The following is a 19,678-nucleotide window of genomic DNA, read 5'->3' on the forward strand; positions in this document are numbered from 1 at the left end:
ATTGGGTTCACGGTGTTTGTACCTTGTGAAGAAACTGAAGTGAAGATGCTAGCTACAAGTAGCCCTAGCCCTTAAAGGAAGCATTGGGACTCTCCGAATATTGGGACCAGAGAGGGTATACTGGTGTCTTTTACTGCTTAACAGTTTTCAATTGTCAGTTTGTCCTAAGTCATGGAGTCATCAGTTGACAATTGTTAATTAGAAAAAGACGCTAGTATATAGAAGACAGATGGCTACAGTCCCTTTTATAAGGTTAGATACGGTGGATTCTTTATATACGTAATCAGTGAAAAGTTTGACTATACAGCTAGAACTATCTCGTGGATTGATTGGCGGAACTTGCCATCCATTCGACACATAAAGCATCAGAACAAAGTCCAAAGCAGAGGTCTCGTATTAGACGCGAGACCCGCATAGTGTCTTAAATAGCAATAAGGCTAAAGCAGGTTTCCATCATATCAAAGTTATAACACAAATTGATTCATACGATTTAGCGCAATAAATTGATATTTTAAAATAAAGATTCTATTTTTTCGTTTTTATATATAGGTTTGCAGAGTTAACAAGATCCATATATAGGCACACTAGAAAATGTAGACATTATATATATATATATATATATATATATATATATATATATATATATATATATATATATATATATATATATATATATATATATATATATATATATATATATATATATATATACACACACACACATGTGTGTATATATATATATATATATATATATATATATATATATATATATATATATATATATATATATATATATATATATATATATATAGAATTACAAACACAATTGTATACAATTCGCTTTGATATATGTATACAGCATATAATGAGTTTTTAGTTACCTGTATACAAAAATTAAAAACAAACGCTTTTAAAGCTATACTTATAAATAAAAGATTCATTCTGGTATAAGAAATAACAAAACAAACATCCATAAACACAAAACAAATTTACATATAACATTTCATGGACGGAGAGTACAACGTAATGCGAATCAAAATCTGCGTTCAGTGAACCGTGACTATTCTGTATTTATTGCTGAATTGTTTCGTGAATGTGAACAAAATCAAAATTTCAGGTACATATATAGGTACATTGAATTACAATGTTAAAACAATGTTCACCATGAGTTTTCAAGAGAAAGCCTTCTTGAGCCTCCCTGCGTTTGCTTGTACCCACTCCTCGAAAGATCTGATCCGCACGGAGGGGCTGATTCTCTGGGTGGCGTCCACGTTGAATCTCTGGTCCACTCGGAGATAGAAGTCGAACATGTTGGCATAGTCCTGGGACCACGGGAACTGACAGTTCAGCTGCTGGTAGTCGTGTATCGTCACCTATATGGGGGAGACAGAGAATGGGTTAGTCCACCGATCGAACCAATTAAGTGTAGGGAAACAGGAACTACTACAGTATTACAAGCCTTAACTATACATTTATCTCGGCTCGAACCGAGCTGAATCTCAGCCAAGATCGACTGTTATATGAAATGTATAGTGGCAAACCACGGCCAACATGTATACGATCATATCTCACTTTAGAGGAGAGAGCCATGCAGACTCCGGACCGAGGCTTGGGATGATGCCTAGCATATCTATGTATTGCTCACATAAACTCAGATATTATGCGGAGACATATTTTCATGAATCATGTATAGATATTCAATACACACATATATAGAACAACCACGGGTTTGATGGAGCTTGTGGATTCATTCGTAGTCAGTTTGCGACGATGCCGAGTTTCTCTCGCCATAACATACAAGCACAGGCACCTGACATTAGATATCTTTCTTATAATAAAAATAAATACCCTTAAGCTTTATCTAATAATATGGGGTATTTATTTTTATTATGAGAAAAATATATAACGTCAGGTGCCTAGCTGTGCGTACAAGTACCTGTTTGTCTTGGAAGTAGAGCGGGGATAGATGTCTGGACAGAATCTGCGCCATCTCTTTGATGGTCTGCTTATCGCCACAGACACTGTGTGTTTTGTGCAGGTGCCCGGTTCTGTTGTTAAAGATGACGCGAACAATGTCTCCAACGTCATCAACACTGATCATGTCAAGTGACGTGATGCCCATGGGGATTGCTACAAAATAGGATGCTTATGTCTATGTATCTTGTTTTATTTTATTTTTTCATTCAAATGGTTACATAAATTTATATTGATTGAAATTTTGGTTCTCGGATTCGTTTGCATGGCTTTACCACAGACACTCTCTCTCTCTCTCTCTCTCTCTCTCTCTCTCTCTCTCTCTCTCTCTCTCTCTCTCTCTCTCTCTCTCTCTCTCTCTCTTAGATATATAACATTTGGTCGTTAGAATCCAATGTCATTACATTGAATTTGACGGATGCATAATAGCATATACATGTATCTCAAAATAAATTGCAAAAAAAAACCCGGGTCCTCTTTTAATACTGCGTAGCCAATGCTTGAACTGGGTTTACCTGAATGGTTTGAACTATTGCTTACAAGTTATTTATGAAATAAGGGAAATTTTTCGTCGATAAGATTGTTATCCAGCAAATTTAAAGGGAAGACATATACTTAATCTATCAACCAAATGGCTTGTGTCTTATCACATTGAACAATTACAATTTAAAGTCAAGAGAGCGATAGCAGCCAAATTGAAAACTTAATACAATCAATATTCGTCCTATCCTAATTCGCGCTAATATAAATGAAGTGTTAAAAATTCATTTCGGGGAACGATAAACGTACCCAGCCACCTGTTGTTCTGTCCGGCCGGAAGTGGCCGAAGAATGCCAAGGAGATCTTCGTAGGGAGTGGGTACAATGAGTGATGTCAGAGGCACACCTTTCCCTTTCATGTAGGCTTCTACTTCAGCTTTGGCTACCAAATGCCGGGCAGCTATTCCAATGATTTTAATTGTGTGAAGGCCGGTATTGAACACAACATGTGATACTTTGCTATTTGCGCATGCGTCTGCAATGTTCATTCCTTGCCTAATTTCCTCGTCCATAAAATCTGGATTATTGAAATTGGACACAGTCGTTACAAAAGCACATTCACATCCAGAGAGCACTTGACATATACTTCCCACATCTTCCAGATTGCACTGTACCACTTGGGCGCCACTAGCCCTGATGTCCGCGGAGTACGGACCGGAACCGTCCGGATCGACGGCTTTCACCATAAAGTTACTGTCCCTTGCTAGACTCTTTGCAACCGCAGCACCTAGAGCGCTATTGGCGCCAAACACGGCAATGACTTTGGCCATTCTAAATTTTAAAAAAATAAGAAATTCAATTTATTAAAACATATATCTATATATACACGTCTAAGGAAACGGTAAATCTGAAAACTGAATGGTTTATGTACATGCAAAGAGGACAAAACAGTATTTTTTATTGAAAATATGAAATGCTTTTAAATTGAAGTAGGTTTGTATATATACTGTTAAGAGTTTAGTTCAACTGGGGCCACTTGATCAGAATAGAATGTTATTATTTTATTAATTTCTTCTTTTGAAAAACGACAATGTCTTTTGTTGGCACTCGGAGAATTATCGAGAACACTGTGTGCACTCGAGACATTGGAAAAGTTTGATTTGTAGTTTAAATGCTAACGGGACTTATTAATCTCTGACCAAAATAGTGGCTGCCAACAAGTAATGTCTTGCATGATACACAAACTTCTATCTACGTCGCGTGTTTTGAAAAATCTTTACGAAGTGTTTTAATTAGTTACTGATTTCCAATTATCAGAATGCAACGCGAGAGAATATGACAGTACTGGTGGGATCAATTAGCAGAGACGTTGATGAATAAACTATTAAACTTAAACAAAAATTTAAATGCCTTACCTGTGAAAATTTACATAGACATGCAGCTTTGATCAAATCTTTAAATCGTGTATTGGAGACCCGTTCATGACACTCCAATGTAAGGGATTAGCGGTGGCGTGTAGCAACGCCGCAGTGCGCAGACTCTGTTCTAATCAAAAGACCCGGTCGTCTGAATCAATACATGGCCTCTGTGAAAGAACTGAAAGCTTTTTTTCTCTAGAATTGTTTATTTATACAAGTCTGAAAAATCATATACAAGCAAGGATTTCCAATCGCTTTTTGTTACGAAATATTGTTACTGCGCCCAAATGGGTTATACATGCATTAAAGTTGCGTACAAAACTAACTTTATGCACCAACACGAATGGCATCAAAACATTGCAAGGTGCCTGTAAAAGTCTGCTAGATTTATGTCATATACATGCAATGCATTTTTGGTTTAAGTAATCGATCTTTCTATTTTTTTTTTAAATTAGAATTCATAGAAGTTGATAGGATCATTGACATAAAAAGAGTCATGCACACATACAACTTCATTAACAGACCATGAGCAGATCAACATGATAAAAAATGAAGTAGAAAATAAATGTTTATCTTGCAGAAGATCTCCCAGCCAGTGGAAAAGTGCAGATTTGAATTCCGACAATATGTTAAGCCTATTATTCAGTGTATCTAGAGTCATTTTACCTCAAATTGAACTTTCATCTATAAAGTTGAATTAATTTCAGAAGGCTAATTCGGAAACAGGAAAATCTTAACCATTAATTGTCTGTGATGAATTAAAATTACGAAGCCAAAACCAGGAACCCTCTTGCATCTGTTTTCTGTTATATTGCACCGTATTAAGCCACGGCCCAGAGTCAGCATACAACTTTCTATTACATACACTGTATAGTTGGCAGTTGTTTGCATGCGATGAGGTCATATAATAATTTTTGAATTTTTAATGGGTGTAAGTACAAAATTTTGCTCAAAAATTTCAACATAACAATTCGTATCGAGCCATGGTATAGTCTGCATGTAGTCGTCCTAGCTCCCATCGGCCAAAATGGGAGGGGATCGTGTATTTTGGGCGCGATTCTGCATTGGGATGTCACAACTTTCATTTTAACCGGAAAGTCAAACTTCAAACGAATCTTTAGCCTAGAAGTGGGATTGTAATCGATCTCACAAATGCATCTGAATTTACAAGTAAAAATTCTTTTCTGTTGCTGTGTAAACAAAAGTCAAGTGCACAATGGTGTATCTGTTTTCACTGGCGTCGGAAGCAAATTGAAAGCAATTTTCCTAATGGTTAGGTCTAACTTTGCAAAAAAAGTGGGGGGCTAAGCCCCCCTAGCCCCCCCCCCCCCCCGGTTCCAACGCCTATGGTTTTGTATGCAGTCTTCGATCGAGAGAAGAGAAATACATTATATTGTACCATTAATTTTATTAATTCTTTTTTTTTCTGCAGCAACCTACAATTCAATAAGCATAACAATTTTTTTTAAAGGTTTATAGATTTAAGCTAGCAAATTTGGATTAAAACTGATGAACGAAAATCGAACAATAAAAAAAGAAAAACGGATCAGGCAGTGGTTATCCGCGAACTGTTCAAACTTTTAATGCAAAGGTGTCGGAAGCAAATCAAAAGTGGGGGTGGGGGTCTAGACTTATTCGAAAACTTGACGAGCAGTAAAAACAATTTTTCATCAAATTGAATCCTCAAAATCCTAATCCGGGGAGGGAGGGGTGGGTGTTAAATGTTAAAGTATTTTTAGGATGCTACTGTCCGGATTCATTTTTCCCAGATTAAAACTGGTGAGATTAAAAAAAAATTAAATAAATGATTGATTCATTTTTTCATTATGTCTCTAATAAAGTGGGTTCATACGCATATATACAATGAATAGATTATTTATTTTCACCCGAAGGCAACTGAAGTAGATATATGAATACTGCATGCTATGCCACCCCCCCCCCTTTTCCCTTACGAGTTAATCGCAGGGAAAATGTGAATTTCAATTCCAGGGACGTATAAACGTAGAATGTTGTACAATACATGTAATAATACCCTTTTTCGGATGCCTGTTTTATCTTATTCCCACCACTTATATTTATATTTATGACAATAATTAATGTAAATCGGCAAAAATCCTACGGTATCTCTATGATGTGTTAGCATGTATTGAGTTAAAATTGTACTGAAAACGTACACATAACTGGTGTAAGAAATAAAGCCACCTTTTCTTTTTTGTATGGATGTGTTTGAACATTAACACGTGATTATGTATACTAGATTTCTGTTCTGATGTTCAACCAACGAATATATTGTAATATTCTTTTCATGATATTTTATTTTGTTAACTTTTTTTCATTACCTCATAAAATGTGTTTCCAACTTTGATTTTTGACACATTTTTCTATTTTGTTCCTTGTACTTACATTTCATTTCACACCTCTCATTTCTGCAGTGTATGCAAGAGAGGGATTAATATAAGCCCTATGGCTTGTTTCCCGATCTTACAATTGTAATTATCATCATGTAAATGTATTTGAATCTGTAATGAATAAATATTGTTTAAACTAAACATTTCCAAGATTAAATTATCCCGCGAAAAAAAATTAGAAAGAGGGAGGGGGGGTAGTATGACTATAGTATCATCGTTTGCGTTTGCAACAGTGGGACTTAATTCTTATATGGTACAGAAAATTGAATTGAGATTTGATGAATCAAGGCAAGTAAACCTAGATTTTTTTTTACACTGACATTTGTAAACTTTGCTTTGGTGATGAATTGTATCCTATCAAACAGTAGTCAATATTCGCTGCTGATAAGATAAATATTGTATCACGTGACTCTTGTTGGCTGGTTCTCTTCTTTTAGGAGAAAGTAAGTCATGTTGTAAATATTGCAAAATGACCATTCATCCGTTTCGTTTTAAGATCAACGAGTTTATTGAAGTTTAAGACTATATCAAGGTATGTATCGACATATTGGCACAATTTATACACGTTTTTTTATTATATAAAAGTTTTAATAAAACGCCAAACTTTATTGTTTGATAACACTTTATTTTGACATTTCTGTTGCATTTTATTTTCATTGTCTTATATTGTATTCATGTTCATGTTGTTTTTAACTGTCATACTATTTGAATGAGTTTCGAGGGTGCATGCCATGTCATAACTTTTCTAATTATATTTTAACCCAGCTTCCCAATCAATAACCTCACATTTTCTATGAGATACTGTGATTGATCTGTTGATATTTCAATGAAACTTTAACATAACTTAATTTGACTTAGGGAGTAAGATATATGTAAAAAAAAATCTGATCTTTATTGCGTTGTTTTTCAAGTGACAGAAATATTGCCAGAAAAGGTTTGGAAGCATTAAAAAATCATGAATTTATAGTTGTTCCAAAGATATTTATGCAGCACATTTGGGCGATTTTTTAATAAAAATACTCATACTTGTGAAAGAAGTGCAATTGAAATCGATGAAAGGGAAATTTTCCAAGATATCTTCATTGACACATTATCATTTTTACTCGGAAAAATACACAGGAACGAAAACAGATTTCTTACGGAGATTCTCCATTCGGAATACCTCCCACAATATTTAAATATTATCATCCGGGTGTGCCTCAATGCAAAATCCCTGGAGACAATAAACCTTGTAGTTTAATGTATTTGGTACAGGTTCAGGGCTTGCCACCTGTCTATCGATGTACTCACCATAATTAAGATTATTAAACCTGGTCACCTGCTAGGATCACTCCTACAAACTCCTGGAAAAGACATACCATATTGTTTACCTTAAGTTACTCAAGGCATATTTAGCACTAGCACTGGCTTTCTTACTATGTTTATTTTGAAATATTTTAAATTGCAATTATTACATAACAAGGGTTGGGGGAGGGCTTGGAAAAAATGTTTATTTAGAACAGTGTACTGGTAATTTGGTTATTGATTCTCTTTATATGTGTTATAATGATGTATTGATTTAAAGATAGTACATGATACACATAAATCAGCTAATAAACAATTTTTTATTAGGGAAATCAATACTATCAGGTCATCCATGCAGACACAAATTATAAACACCAACTGATTATTTTGGAAATGCCTGGTAATGACTTCTTAATGTCAAGTCCTGTTTATGACCAAAAAAAAAAACCCAGCTAATAATGAGGAAGTCATGCAGATAAATTCAATCTGTGATCATACATGCATTATGTAATTATACTGATTGATATAAAAACAATGACAATACATATCGGCAATGTAGAAAACCATTTTTCTTATATGACCTAAAGATCTTGTTTTGTTTTGGGGTTTTTTTACAACTTTTATTCATGAAATGTGATATTTTGCAAATATTACCTGTTTTTGTTTGTTTTATGTGCCAAATTTGAATATTATGCCGGCCTGGAAATTGACATTATGTGATGTATGTAGACCGCATTAATCCTTGTAGCTTTATGTATTTGTTTTCTGGAATTGATATCATCTATCACTTAATTCATGGTTTGAAGATGACAAAATAAAGATTATAGCTTTTAAATTTTGCTTGCGGGAAAAAAATTTTGTGTTGATAAAATCAAGATGTTGCACGTTGCTTAAGGAGAAGACATTTATGCACTTTTCTGTTTGTCTTTCTGAAGGGGGAGGGGGGGGGGGGTAACAATGGTGTGACTCAACCGTTGACACATTGTATGTTGATATGCAAGAACTGATTTAATATAATGATATGCAAAAACTGATAATAAGATGCAGTGGCCAGTAGTCATTAACAAACCAAGTCATCTATTACACCTTAATCCATACAGGGGCTTCCTGTTCTTAGGAGAATATGTAATTATTCACAGATATACTGTCCTTTAACATAGTGCATGGGCATAACAACTCTTAGTATTCAGTCTGTATATCTCTACCCTAAAGCCACCTAGACTATTAATTATTCATATTTCATTTCCTATTTTATATAAGCTGTTAAATTTCATTCATTGATTAGCAAATCTTTGTAAATGAAAGTATCTTGATTTGATTGTGTTTGGTATTGAGACAAGTTGATTTAGAATCAGTCTCAGCAATTATCTTTCAAAACATGATAGAGGCTACCAATATGCAATGATATGTTCAAGATGAGAGGAGAGATAATCATTATTTCAGTTGGTAGTATTTACTTATGTAAACTGGTTTGGATTTGTTGATGTGCATTCTCTCAGTGTCTGAATTTTGATTACAGGAATTCTAACCTCACATAAAAGAACCTGATTGCTGATTCCTCAGATTGCAAGGTAAGACCATATAACTGATCACGGCGCGACATTCAGATTGTGAACTACTCCACAATTTCTTCATTCTGATGTTCACTAACGAACTCATTCTGCTTATTTGTATTGAGTATTAACACTTTTTGTACAATAAAAAGAATCTGGGTCATTTTCGGCAGGTTTGTTGATGGGACAGAATGCGGGAAAACATACCACCGGTAAACACAACCCCGGTCACTCCCGTAAGGTGAGCAAGGCCTCAGGGGATGGATCTGACTCTGACTCAGTAGACACCAGCTCCTCTAGCCAGAGTCCATCCACCCCATCAGGACTCAAACACGGCATGGCTTCTCTCTTCAGGAAGCAGAGCGATGCATGCAAGAAACGTATGGACCACCAGCTGTATTTGGTAAGTTACTAGACGACAGCTATCAAAATTACATTGGTATTTATATTAGTACAGTAAAACACAGTTACTATATGAATTACCTCAGTACTGTTTAAGGGTATCTTAGAATATGTTTGTAGGCTGTTTTATTGCATAAATGCGGAATAAATGGTGAATTTAAACTACTAGCTGTTGTATCTCTGTGTGTATATTAGATTTAAACAACAAGAAATGAATCTTTACATTGGTACTTTACAGGCACAAGAAAGTCCTGAACCAACAATAGATTTATCAAAGTGTGAACTGGAAGAGGTATGATTGATGATAGAATTTGATTACATGTAACAGGAATGAATGTGTTTTACATGAAAAAAAATTTAACAATTTTGTATTAATTGATTCTTTTTAACGAGCTATCGTAAATTCTTTGGTACTTATTTGTCATTTGTGCTGAATTAAAATGTTGGTCCTAATTTTATTTGTAGATACCACCCCTTGTATTTTCTCTCAGTAAAATTCTGAGCAAGGAGGTAAGACAGATAAATTTTAATTAAAATTACAAAAACCACAGCTATCATAAATTAGAGAATAAATTTTCCAATAAATTGATGTTTAATATGCTTCTGTTTTGTAGGCTGTTTTTCTAGGAGATAACTGGCTTGGATCACTAAGTGGCGGAAAATGTATTGATATGAGGACTGTCAGGGTAAGAGTTACCTCCCTGTTCTAGCTGCCCCTATAAAAATTACAGGTGAAAGACTTCCTTTTGGGCATACAAATAAATTCAAGATAAACATCTTTTTTCTGATTTTGTTTTAAAATTTTCCCTAAAGGGTGTCAGATAACCTTCGTCAAGCAAGTTTATGTAAGATGTGCATTTATGCTAAGGTTTTTGCAAAAAGGTCATACTTTGCATTGAATACATTTTCGTCACTTTTAGATCAAATATCTACTGCACTTGTATTTATGCTAAGGTTTATGCAAAAAGGTCTTGGCATTGAATACATTTTTGTGACTTTTAGATCAAAGATCTACCTGTACTTGTACATAATTATGCATGTACCCAAGTACCAGTTTATAGATAATAGATATATATATATATATATACGTGTGTGCATCAAATCTTTTCCAAAGTCTACTTTGAGCATTACAGAGACAAAATATTTATCTTTAATTAATTGTGTTCCTCTCATGCCTTCGAGTTTGGGGTTAAGGCACTGAACTAAATAATATCTAAGATGACTGCTGTTATCCAAAATTCATAAGCCACAATGTCAAGTTTAGTGTACATTTTACTGACGCAGATAGTTCTGGAATGTAAATGGACACTAAACCCTGCTTTATATCTTTGTTATTGGCTTGGGCTTTTAGAAAAATAAATAATAAAAGCTACTGTTCACAATGGTAACTCTGCTAGAACGTAAACTTATTGATTTCAATGATTTATCACCCTACAGGTTTTGGACCTCCACAACAATGAAATCAAAGTTTTACCTACAGATATTGGAAATATGACTTGTTTACAGGTACTGTAATGCAAATGTGTCTTGGATAACTTTGTTGTCTTATATAGTTATATATTTAGTTAAACTAAATTGTGTACCGGTATTACAATTGCAATTTAAAAATTATTTTTAAAACCAGGGAGTTATGTTTTTCATGAATGTTTTTATCAAAAAACACATACATGTACTCTTTCTTTTGCAGGTCCTGAATTTGGAAAGAAATAGAATATCAATTTTGCCAAACAGTATTGAAAATCTGAAGCACTTGCAAACATTGAATATGAAAGGTAATGATGTACATGTATTTTCTTATTGTTGACATGATTCTTGGCTCATTAATACTTACAGCTTACAGTAGTTCTTCACATTGTTAAACTGATTGATTGATACAGGAAATCGACTTAAACTTGTGAGTCCATCTCTTTGTGGCCTGAAGAGTTTACGGACACTGGACCTATCTGAGAATAAGATCACTTCCCTGCCTCCACAGCTGTGTAATGTTAGAACACTGGAGACTCTAGTCATTGATGTCCACAGGATCACTTACCCCTCTAATGGTGTGTACTCTGTAAACAATGACACAACCAATATATTAACTGATATTTTTTATACCATGTTCTGTAAAACATGCTTATAGCAAACACACTTATAATAAATTGATCCTTATAGTGAAGTGATTCACATTCTCCATGGGTTTTAAACATATTGTTAAGCTAACAGATATAACGTATTACGTTTTTAATGAAGCAAAATTTCCGTCGCTGGCAATTCATTATAAGCATGTTTTACTGTTCTAAACACTGATGATGATGTTATCCTCTTTAACTTAAATAAATTCATATGAAATTTGTTTTGTTTATTTTTTAGATATATGTAAACAGGGCACAGAGAAAATAATGATGTTTTTATGCTCAGGTAAGTGCTAAGATTCATGGCTTTGATGAAATTTTAATCAGGAGAATGATTTTTTTTATGCTTGGAGAATGATTCAATGTACATGTATTTTTGACATTGACCAGTAGTTCATTGTTTTGGTTTTTCTAAAGAGTGTAAAATGGAGTATGAACCACCCTCAAAGTTCCTGTTAGACATTCTGGAACCCCCCAATCTAATGCTGACCCCCAAGGAATCCTCCTTCTCGAAAGCCTATGAAATGGAAGAGAATGCCTTACAGGTATGACTCTATGTAGACTTTTAGTGTCAATGTACTTGATACATGGTTTCGTTTTAAAGCAGGCAGGATGGGCTATTTTTACCTATCAGATTTACCTAGAATATTTTGATATGATAATTCTAGTCATAAGATTGATATTAAAGAGAAAAATGAAATCTTTTCGCTTTAACAATTAATTTTACGTATATATCAAGACAGAGCTCTTTTTGCCCAGGAGATTTAAATTCTGCCTTTTTTGCAATGATCTTTTTGTATGTAAATGTAAAATTTAAAAAAAAAGATTTTTGAATTGAGTTGATCATTCACTATCTGGTTTGTTTTTTTCTTTCAGAAAAACATTGATAGTTACAATTCAATAATGGTAAGTGAGCTTTATATAATAACTGATACACATAACAAAACATCATACTACCATAAGTCAAACTGAAAAGTTTATAGAGGCAATAAGAAATACCCATTTCTTAATTTCTATTTTCAAATGTTTTAGGACAAGAAGAGACAGGAGAGGATAGAGCTGGAGAGACTGTTGGAGCTGGAGATGTTGGAGCAGGCACAGCTGGCCAGTCAGGCCATAGAGGAGAAGCAGCGCTTCATAGAGGCCATGGCTCAGGTCAGCATTGTAGGCCATGGGCATTAAGTTAAGATGTTCAACATGGGCAGTCATGATTTATTATTTGTAGACAAGGGGCATTTAATTCCGAAAAATTCAGCACTTACAGTTGTGATTAGTTTGTGAGTGATCATACAGTTCAAAGTAATTCAACATGAAATACCATGGTTGTTTATTTTTGTGGTGGCATTTTATTTTATTAGGATCAAAATAAGATGGACAAGGAACTGGAGACTATTTTCCATGGAAAGGGGCAAGAGAGAAAGAAACTTGTAGAATACATGCATCAAGGTAAGCTATTATATTTTATGTTTGTTGTCTTATATCTCTGTATGCATACAAAATATTCCTAAATTGAAACTTTTTGATGATTTTAGATTAACAAATTATTATTTTGTATAGTAATATCTTACTTGCTGAATTTAGTCATATTATCCTTTTAACATTATACAGTATTAAGAAATTGATGCAATATTATATTGATAATATATATTTTTGATGAGGAAAATAATCTGATGTACTGTGAAAAAAATAAAGCATGAACTCCAGGTCTAAATGATAAACATAACTGTTGTTATTAATCCTGTTCAGTTGAGATCGGTACAGATGTGTTAATTAAAAACATGCTGGAGATGCAAGAAAAGGCGAGGAAGACGGAGGAACTGTTGGAGTTAATGGAGCGTGAACGGATCGAGGAGGAGGAGCTGTTTGTGGTCCGCAACGAGGAGATGCAGAACTTACGCAAACAGGAAGTCCTGAGTACGTATTACTCACTATTGAAGTTCATTTGTATATCACTGAATTAGGTTCTCCGACCCTCAGCCTCAATGTATTTTTTTCACCATAAAGATGTTATTTGTCCTTCAAATGTTAAAAATGAAATGAAATAAAAAGATTCTGAAATTTATTGATGGTATCCATGCATTTCACAAAGTTATATAAAAGGCAGATTTATTGTACGATAAAACCCCCCATATAATTTAGAGTTAATAGACATGGCGGAGGATCGGAGATCATTAAGAGTGCAAGCAGAAAGTACAGCATTAAATATAAAAAAACAAGATCTATAAAAGACCTATGAATATCAAAATTTATTTTACCAATTATTTTACAACTGTAATATTTTACATTTGGCTGTGTATTTTGCTTAGTGATTTAGGTGGAATGTAATTTCCGCTTTTTTAATTAAGTTCTTTGTCAAGTCTCTTGCTAAAACACATCAGCATAAAGACCTACAGGTATCATTATGATACCTAGTAATTTCTCTTACAATTTACTATTACAAAAATACCAGATAAATCAAAGATTGGGTTGAATCTATTACAGGAGCTATGGAGTCCATGCTACAAGAGTCGGACATGTTTGAGAGTCTCAGATCAAGTTATGTCAACAATAAGGACAACGTTCTGAGACAGGCCCTACATGAGTGAGTACAATTAGTCAAAGACTCGTGTTGATTTGTTGGAATATGTGTGGTGCATTCAGCAATATTATATGCAAGTACCTATTTACTTGCTATGAGGACAATAGCAAATTTATTGTCCCCCGACATAGGAACTATTTCCGAAGACGAGGGAATTAGTTGTTGTCGAAGAAGACACCAAAGTTGCAATCGTCCAAATAGGCAGATAGCACAGAAACTATTTCACAGTTAGAGAGAATAGCATGTTTATTTGTTGTAATTTTTAATACATAGAAAATATTCACCGACTGAGGTTTAACAAAACTAGATAATGATTGTGACTGTTGAGTTGATTTTTCAGTGAGGAGGTGACGAGTCAGGGGCAGGTCCACAGCATTCTCCACCACAAGGACCTCGCCCTCACCAACATGATAGATGTCCTACAGAAACAGGTACACTCAAGTTCTATGCGATACTGTAAAAGTAGTTATGTGTGGGGGAAATTTAAACTAATTATACGGTAAGCTTAAAACCGCGTAATATTTCCCCACTCATATGTTTACAACAATGAAAACTTTAATGTTGTAAATCATTTAATACTAATACCAACGCATATTGTTTGACTAAAGAAAATGTGTACTTAACCACCAGCGTAAATGACCAAGTTTACAGTATTGGCCAGTGTTTTATTCAACCTTAAATATTTTTCAAACATCTCCAAGTTTGTCTAAAAGGGAATAAATCAGCATGTTTTAAGTTATGTTTTAATCCTACGAGTTTTACTCTGTATTCAATCTTTGATTTTCAGGAAGAGTTCCAGAGAGATGCTTTTGAGGCCTTACAGCTTCAGAAGGATGCCAAGACCCAGAGAATTACTCAGCAGATTAATATGATAGAGGAAGAACTCGCTGGTCTCACTCTAGTGGAGCTTCAGAGGAAAGAGGAACGGACCGACGATGAAATTGTAAGCATGGATTATTACTCTATTAAGAGGAATTCAATAAGGAAGGGTGTCTCTTAACCTTCAAAATACAAAATGTATTTTTTGTCACCAGGGAGATGAAATTTAGCATTTTACTTATGTTTTAAAACAGAATCGTCTGGCTGAGAAGAGAGTAGAACTATTGGGATTACTGTCTCAACTGATGAGTGAACAGGAGAGCCGAAGAGAAGAGCTCAGGAAGCGACTGGTAATTGTCTTAACTTAATGTCATCAGAGAAATCTCTGAATAATGTTGTGAGCCATTTTAAAACTTAACAGCTAAATTCATTACAAATAATGTGTATGGATTTAAACATGGACCTCATAGTTTAATTGCAAAGTGCAATAAGCACATTAGTTTATGCTCAAAACTCTAGATCCATTTTATTTCAAGATTCCATAAGATTTGTTGATATGGTTAAATTCAGTCTGGGTATGTTGCATTACATGTATGTTCTTATCATTTTCTGAGTGTAATCATTAACAATTTCACTAAATACTGAGTATACATGTGCTCAGTTTCCTGGATACATGGGTTTTTTGTTACCCTATTAATGGCTCTCATTGACAGTGGGCATATTTAAAAGACCTTACTAGGGGTTAATTGAATATACCTACCGGTACTGTGTGTGGGCCAATCTGTTGGGGGGAAATTTCAGAAATCTATAATTTGGTGAAAATACATGTAAGTGAATAACCTTGTATGCAGTATGTTTTACTGTGTTGTTAAGTTACATAAAGTTACTGAGTATACTCGGTGTTTGTTTGAAGTGTATTTCTAAGGTACACAGTGTATGGGTTGACTGTTGAGTTACTGAGTGTACTCATTGTATGTTTGACTGTGTGTTGTTGAGTATACTCGGTGTACATGTATGTCTCTCTGTGTTTAGGCTGAGATGGAGCAACAGAAGGAGGATGGACAGACAGACTATTGGTTGGTCCAGTACCAGCGACTCATGGACCGCAAACCACAGGCTCTCATGGACCAGGTCTGTTGTTTATCTCAGCGGCAATTACCAATCTTGTTTATTTACATGATAGATTTTTTTTAAAACAAAGATTTATAAATGTTATTTTGTTTTCTGTAGGAGCATCGCTTAGAGATCGCCGTGGTAACAGTGCTAGATGATTCTGGGGCTCAGGATTACCTCCCTGTGTTTGCTAGACATCGTATCACCATAGAAACCTTGCTGCAAATGACAGATGATGACCTTAAACAGGTTCAGTGAATAGCAGGTTTTTTGCGTGTGTAACTTTAAAATCGTCGCTTGTTTCTATGGTATATAATTGTATACTTTGTAAATTTTCAGATGGGAGTTCATGAACTTGGATTACGAAAATCCATTTTGAAAAATGTTGAAAATTTTAGGACATCAAAAAGAGCCTCAGTACAAAAAGAGGCAGAAGCAAGTCCAAGTCACGTCAATATGGACAAATTCAGAAATACGGTAACCAATTCGCTTTGATAAATCAATAATGATGCTGTGGTCTCCAATTATCTGGATTTTGACGTTGAGTTGATCCACAACATTAAATGTTCATATCATTGGCCATTCATTTACATATCCTTGAAAGTGTGACTTTAAAGAAATTTAAGAAAGTTAATCAATGCCCATAAATAAGAATAAAACACAATACTTCTATTATATTTGTGTGGATCATAATTTTGATTGATAACAAATCAGTAATGTACTGGTATGCATGCAAAGCTTGGGCTGTAGATGTACCGTGTATATACTTTATATACGTTCAACAATCTTTTCTGTTCCAGGAGGATGTGACTTTTGATCACCCGGCTCCTTCAGCTCCTCTAGTGAGACAAGAGTCTATTCTTGCAAGGGGACTTAACTCAGAATGTGTGATATGTCTTGACAGACAGGTACAGTACTTCATATGTTGTTTTAAAAGCAAATAAATATGTATGCACTTTAGAAACATTCACCAATGAAGCATTGAGATAACTCTCTCTGCATTTTTCCATTCTTTCCCATCAACCAAGGATGGATTGAAATTTAAAAGTGTAAATTATGTGATAGATGTAGAAAGTCAAGTCTTGTTTGTATTGTGTATAACAGTATTTGATATCCTGTATGCAGGATTCTTTTCATGATTCTGATGGGTGAAAAAAATAAGGCAGAACTCATATTATATTTCTGGAAAATTTAGATGAAAATATTTTACAAAGCATGTCTGTGGAATAATTCTGCAAATTGTGTTGAATTTAGAATTTTGTATTTTATTTTATAGTCTGCTGTAATTTTCTTGTCCTGTGGCCATGTTTGCTGCTGTAACGAGTGCTCTATTCCCCTCAAAGAGTGCCCCTTGTGTCGAGGAGCTATTGTACAGCGAATCAAACTCAGCACTGCCGTGGTTTCGGAACACCCCCTGTTGGCAGCCCTCCCTTCAGAGCCCACTGAACACCCACCTCCAGCACCGCTAGTGTAGTGGTCAGCTGTGGCTGTTGAGTTAGTGATACATTACAGGTGTGACAAGTATGATCAGTCGGTGTTAATTACAGGTGTGATAATTGTGACGAGTCAGTGTTGATGACGTTTGTGACAAGTGTGATAGTCCCCGCATTGAGACGTAACTCTGATACACAGTAAATCCAATCAATTCATGGTTCTGTGTGTCCCTTTTTACAGTAATGCTTTAGTAATTGGTGTTCGATGTATTTATGTTAAACATGTTTGATTATATCAGTTGTGTATCCCCCATCTTTATTACATATATGTGCATATACCGGTACTGGAATGATACCAGTTATTATATAGCTAATAACTCTTCATTAAACTTTGTTTATAGTTATGGAACATGTGTAGCTGCAAAATCAAAGCAAACACTCTTCCTTATTTGTGATTAAGATTATCTTCTGAAACAAGTGCTATGACCAATGAACACTGTCAAAACAGTGTATCTTAATAAAATTAACTAACTGTTCTTTTGTTGGCTGTGAACTTGTTTTACTCAAAGCAGTTATGTTCTGGGCTGTTGTTCATATTTGTTGTTTTCTCTTGTTTCATTCTGTGCAATGCTATTACCCATTGTTATTGTTGTAATGCAATTTTTGATTAATTATCATACAATGAACTTGTACTTGAATAAATGTGTACAATGTATGCATTCAGTGTACATGTAATAATGAGTATGCATTCAGTGTACATGTAATAATGAGTATGCATTCAGTGTACATGTAATAATGAGACAATTACTATTTCGTTCCATTTATCTCTTCATGTACATTTTACCGGTATGTACTTTGGCATTTTTTATATATTGTATCCTTATAAATGGTGATATTATTTTCTATTTTGTGAACTGAACAAGAAACTTGATTGATCTGACAAGGTCTTTCTTTACCGTTAGATTGTTACCAATACACCCAACTCTCTTGCTTTGCGGGTAGGAGAGATTTGCTCAATCAAAGACAGTTTGTGTGCTCAATGAAATGAAGAATTCGAGTGCCTACACAGGCAGCTAATAAATGCAGGAACACAAAAGAAATTAGCATGAACATCTTGTATCTATAATTTCAAGTTAATTTTGGCAATTTTTCACTAGACATATTGAAGATGTGTACTGTAAAAGAATCGCTCTTTCGTGTAAGCTTATAATTATCTATATCATGTTCCAAGGTATTGGAACAATAAATTTAGAACTTTTAAAATTAATTCATTATCAGGCTAAATCAAAACAAAGTCCAGCTAAAACAACTCTTTTTTCTAAGAACTGAAGAAATTGTAGTAGCACATATATATTGTTTAAACTTTGTCTTGAACATTAACTTCTGTTTTGTGTTATGCCCAGTTTTCACCTGATGTCTCTTTTTAACTTTATCTAAATTCAACATTGTCCTGGCCTTATTATCAGGTAGATTTAACCTAGAAGAGAAGGGAGGGGGGGCTGTAAGATGTAAAGCACTTTGCATCATTGCTTGCCAATCGAAGTTCAAAGAGAAAAAGAAACTTTCTAATTTTTTACCAATTGATTTTATCATATTGAATGCTCTACCTTGCATCATATGTAATCATTTTAGATGTGTGCTGTTTAACTTCATGCATGTTTATATATTGACTAACAAGAAACCTGTGTTGAAGACCTCAATATTGCACACTATTATGCATTATTAGTTCATATAGTCAGATATAATTATTTATAGCATGAATAAATCAATTATGATAAATTGTGTAATAAAATAAAAATACTAGTCATGAGTTGTGATGTTTGCAATGACATTTGTTTTTAAGTATTGCTGCTTTCTTTCCTAAATGAGATATACATTTTCATAAGTACACTTGTACTTAAAAAAAGAAGTTCATACCATATATCTGGGGTTTTTTTTTTGAGTCAAAGAATATGCGAAAATGGAGAAAATATACAGCATCTTTAATTTGCATTAGTCATTTCTGCGATTTTAAAAGTTTCTTATAGAAAATAGTACAGGATATAATTTCTGCATATTCAATGTGATTTGAAAGAGATTGTGAAAAAAGCGAAAATTAGATCA

General features: G+C 34.3%; 2 protein-coding genes across 2 annotated transcripts; one reads left to right on the forward strand and one right to left on the reverse strand.

The window, feature by feature from the left end:
• Positions 1 to 919: 919 nt before the first annotated feature.
• Positions 920 to 4,006, reverse strand: LOC105318025 (nmrA-like family domain-containing protein 1). Its single transcript, XM_011414885.4, has 4 exons — positions 3,869 to 4,006; positions 2,764 to 3,284; positions 1,937 to 2,130; positions 920 to 1,373 (listed from the first exon to the last, which is right to left on the reverse strand). The coding sequence occupies exons 2-4, from the start codon at positions 3,281 to 3,283 to the stop codon at positions 1,173 to 1,175; spliced, it is 915 nt and encodes a 304-aa protein (XP_011413187.2). The 5' UTR covers position 3,284; positions 3,869 to 4,006; the 3' UTR covers positions 920 to 1,172.
• Positions 4,007 to 6,671: 2,665 nt separating this feature from the next.
• Positions 6,672 to 19,378, forward strand: LOC105327679 (E3 ubiquitin-protein ligase LRSAM1). Its single transcript, XM_034444595.2, has 24 exons — positions 6,672 to 6,811; positions 9,083 to 9,134; positions 9,290 to 9,519; positions 9,757 to 9,810; positions 9,984 to 10,028; positions 10,133 to 10,204; positions 10,956 to 11,024; positions 11,206 to 11,290; positions 11,396 to 11,560; positions 11,871 to 11,918; positions 12,050 to 12,177; positions 12,509 to 12,538; positions 12,665 to 12,787; positions 12,991 to 13,078; positions 13,379 to 13,546; positions 14,114 to 14,213; positions 14,551 to 14,641; positions 14,998 to 15,153; positions 15,284 to 15,379; positions 16,062 to 16,160; positions 16,260 to 16,391; positions 16,482 to 16,619; positions 16,943 to 17,050; positions 17,419 to 19,378. The coding sequence occupies exons 3-24, from the start codon at positions 9,298 to 9,300 to the stop codon at positions 17,614 to 17,616; spliced, it is 2,415 nt and encodes an 804-aa protein (XP_034300486.2). The 5' UTR covers positions 6,672 to 6,811; positions 9,083 to 9,134; positions 9,290 to 9,297; the 3' UTR covers positions 17,617 to 19,378.
• The last annotated feature ends 300 nt before the right edge of the window (positions 19,379 to 19,678 follow it).

The sequence above is a fragment of the Magallana gigas genome, chromosome 2 (assembly GCF_963853765.1).
Source record: "Magallana gigas chromosome 2, xbMagGiga1.1, whole genome shotgun sequence".
NCBI classification, from domain to species: Eukaryota; Metazoa; Mollusca; class Bivalvia; order Ostreida; family Ostreidae; genus Magallana; species Magallana gigas.

Bases quoted from the DNA above. Each gene is read 5' to 3' on its own strand.
- LOC105318025 (XM_011414885.4), bottom strand. From the start codon at position 3,283: ATGGCCAAAGTCATTGCCGTGTTTGGCGCCAATAGCGCTCTAGGTGCT. The intron at 2,131-2,763 runs GTACGTTTATCG...CCTATTTTGTAG, and splicing joins ACAGAACAACAGGTGGCTGG to CAATCCCCATGGGCATCACG. The intron at 1,374-1,936 runs GTACTTGTACGC...TCCCCCATATAG, and splicing joins TCTACTTCCAAGACAAACAG to GTGACGATACACGACTACCA.
- LOC105327679 (XM_034444595.2), top strand. From the start codon at position 9,298: ATGGGACAGAATGCGGGAAAACATACCACCGGTAAACACAACCCCGGT. The intron at 12,178-12,508 runs GTATGACTCTAT...TTTTTCTTTCAG, and splicing joins TGGAAGAGAATGCCTTACAG to AAAAACATTGATAGTTACAA. The intron at 16,620-16,942 runs GTAACCAATTCG...TTTCTGTTCCAG, and splicing joins TGGACAAATTCAGAAATACG to GAGGATGTGACTTTTGATCA.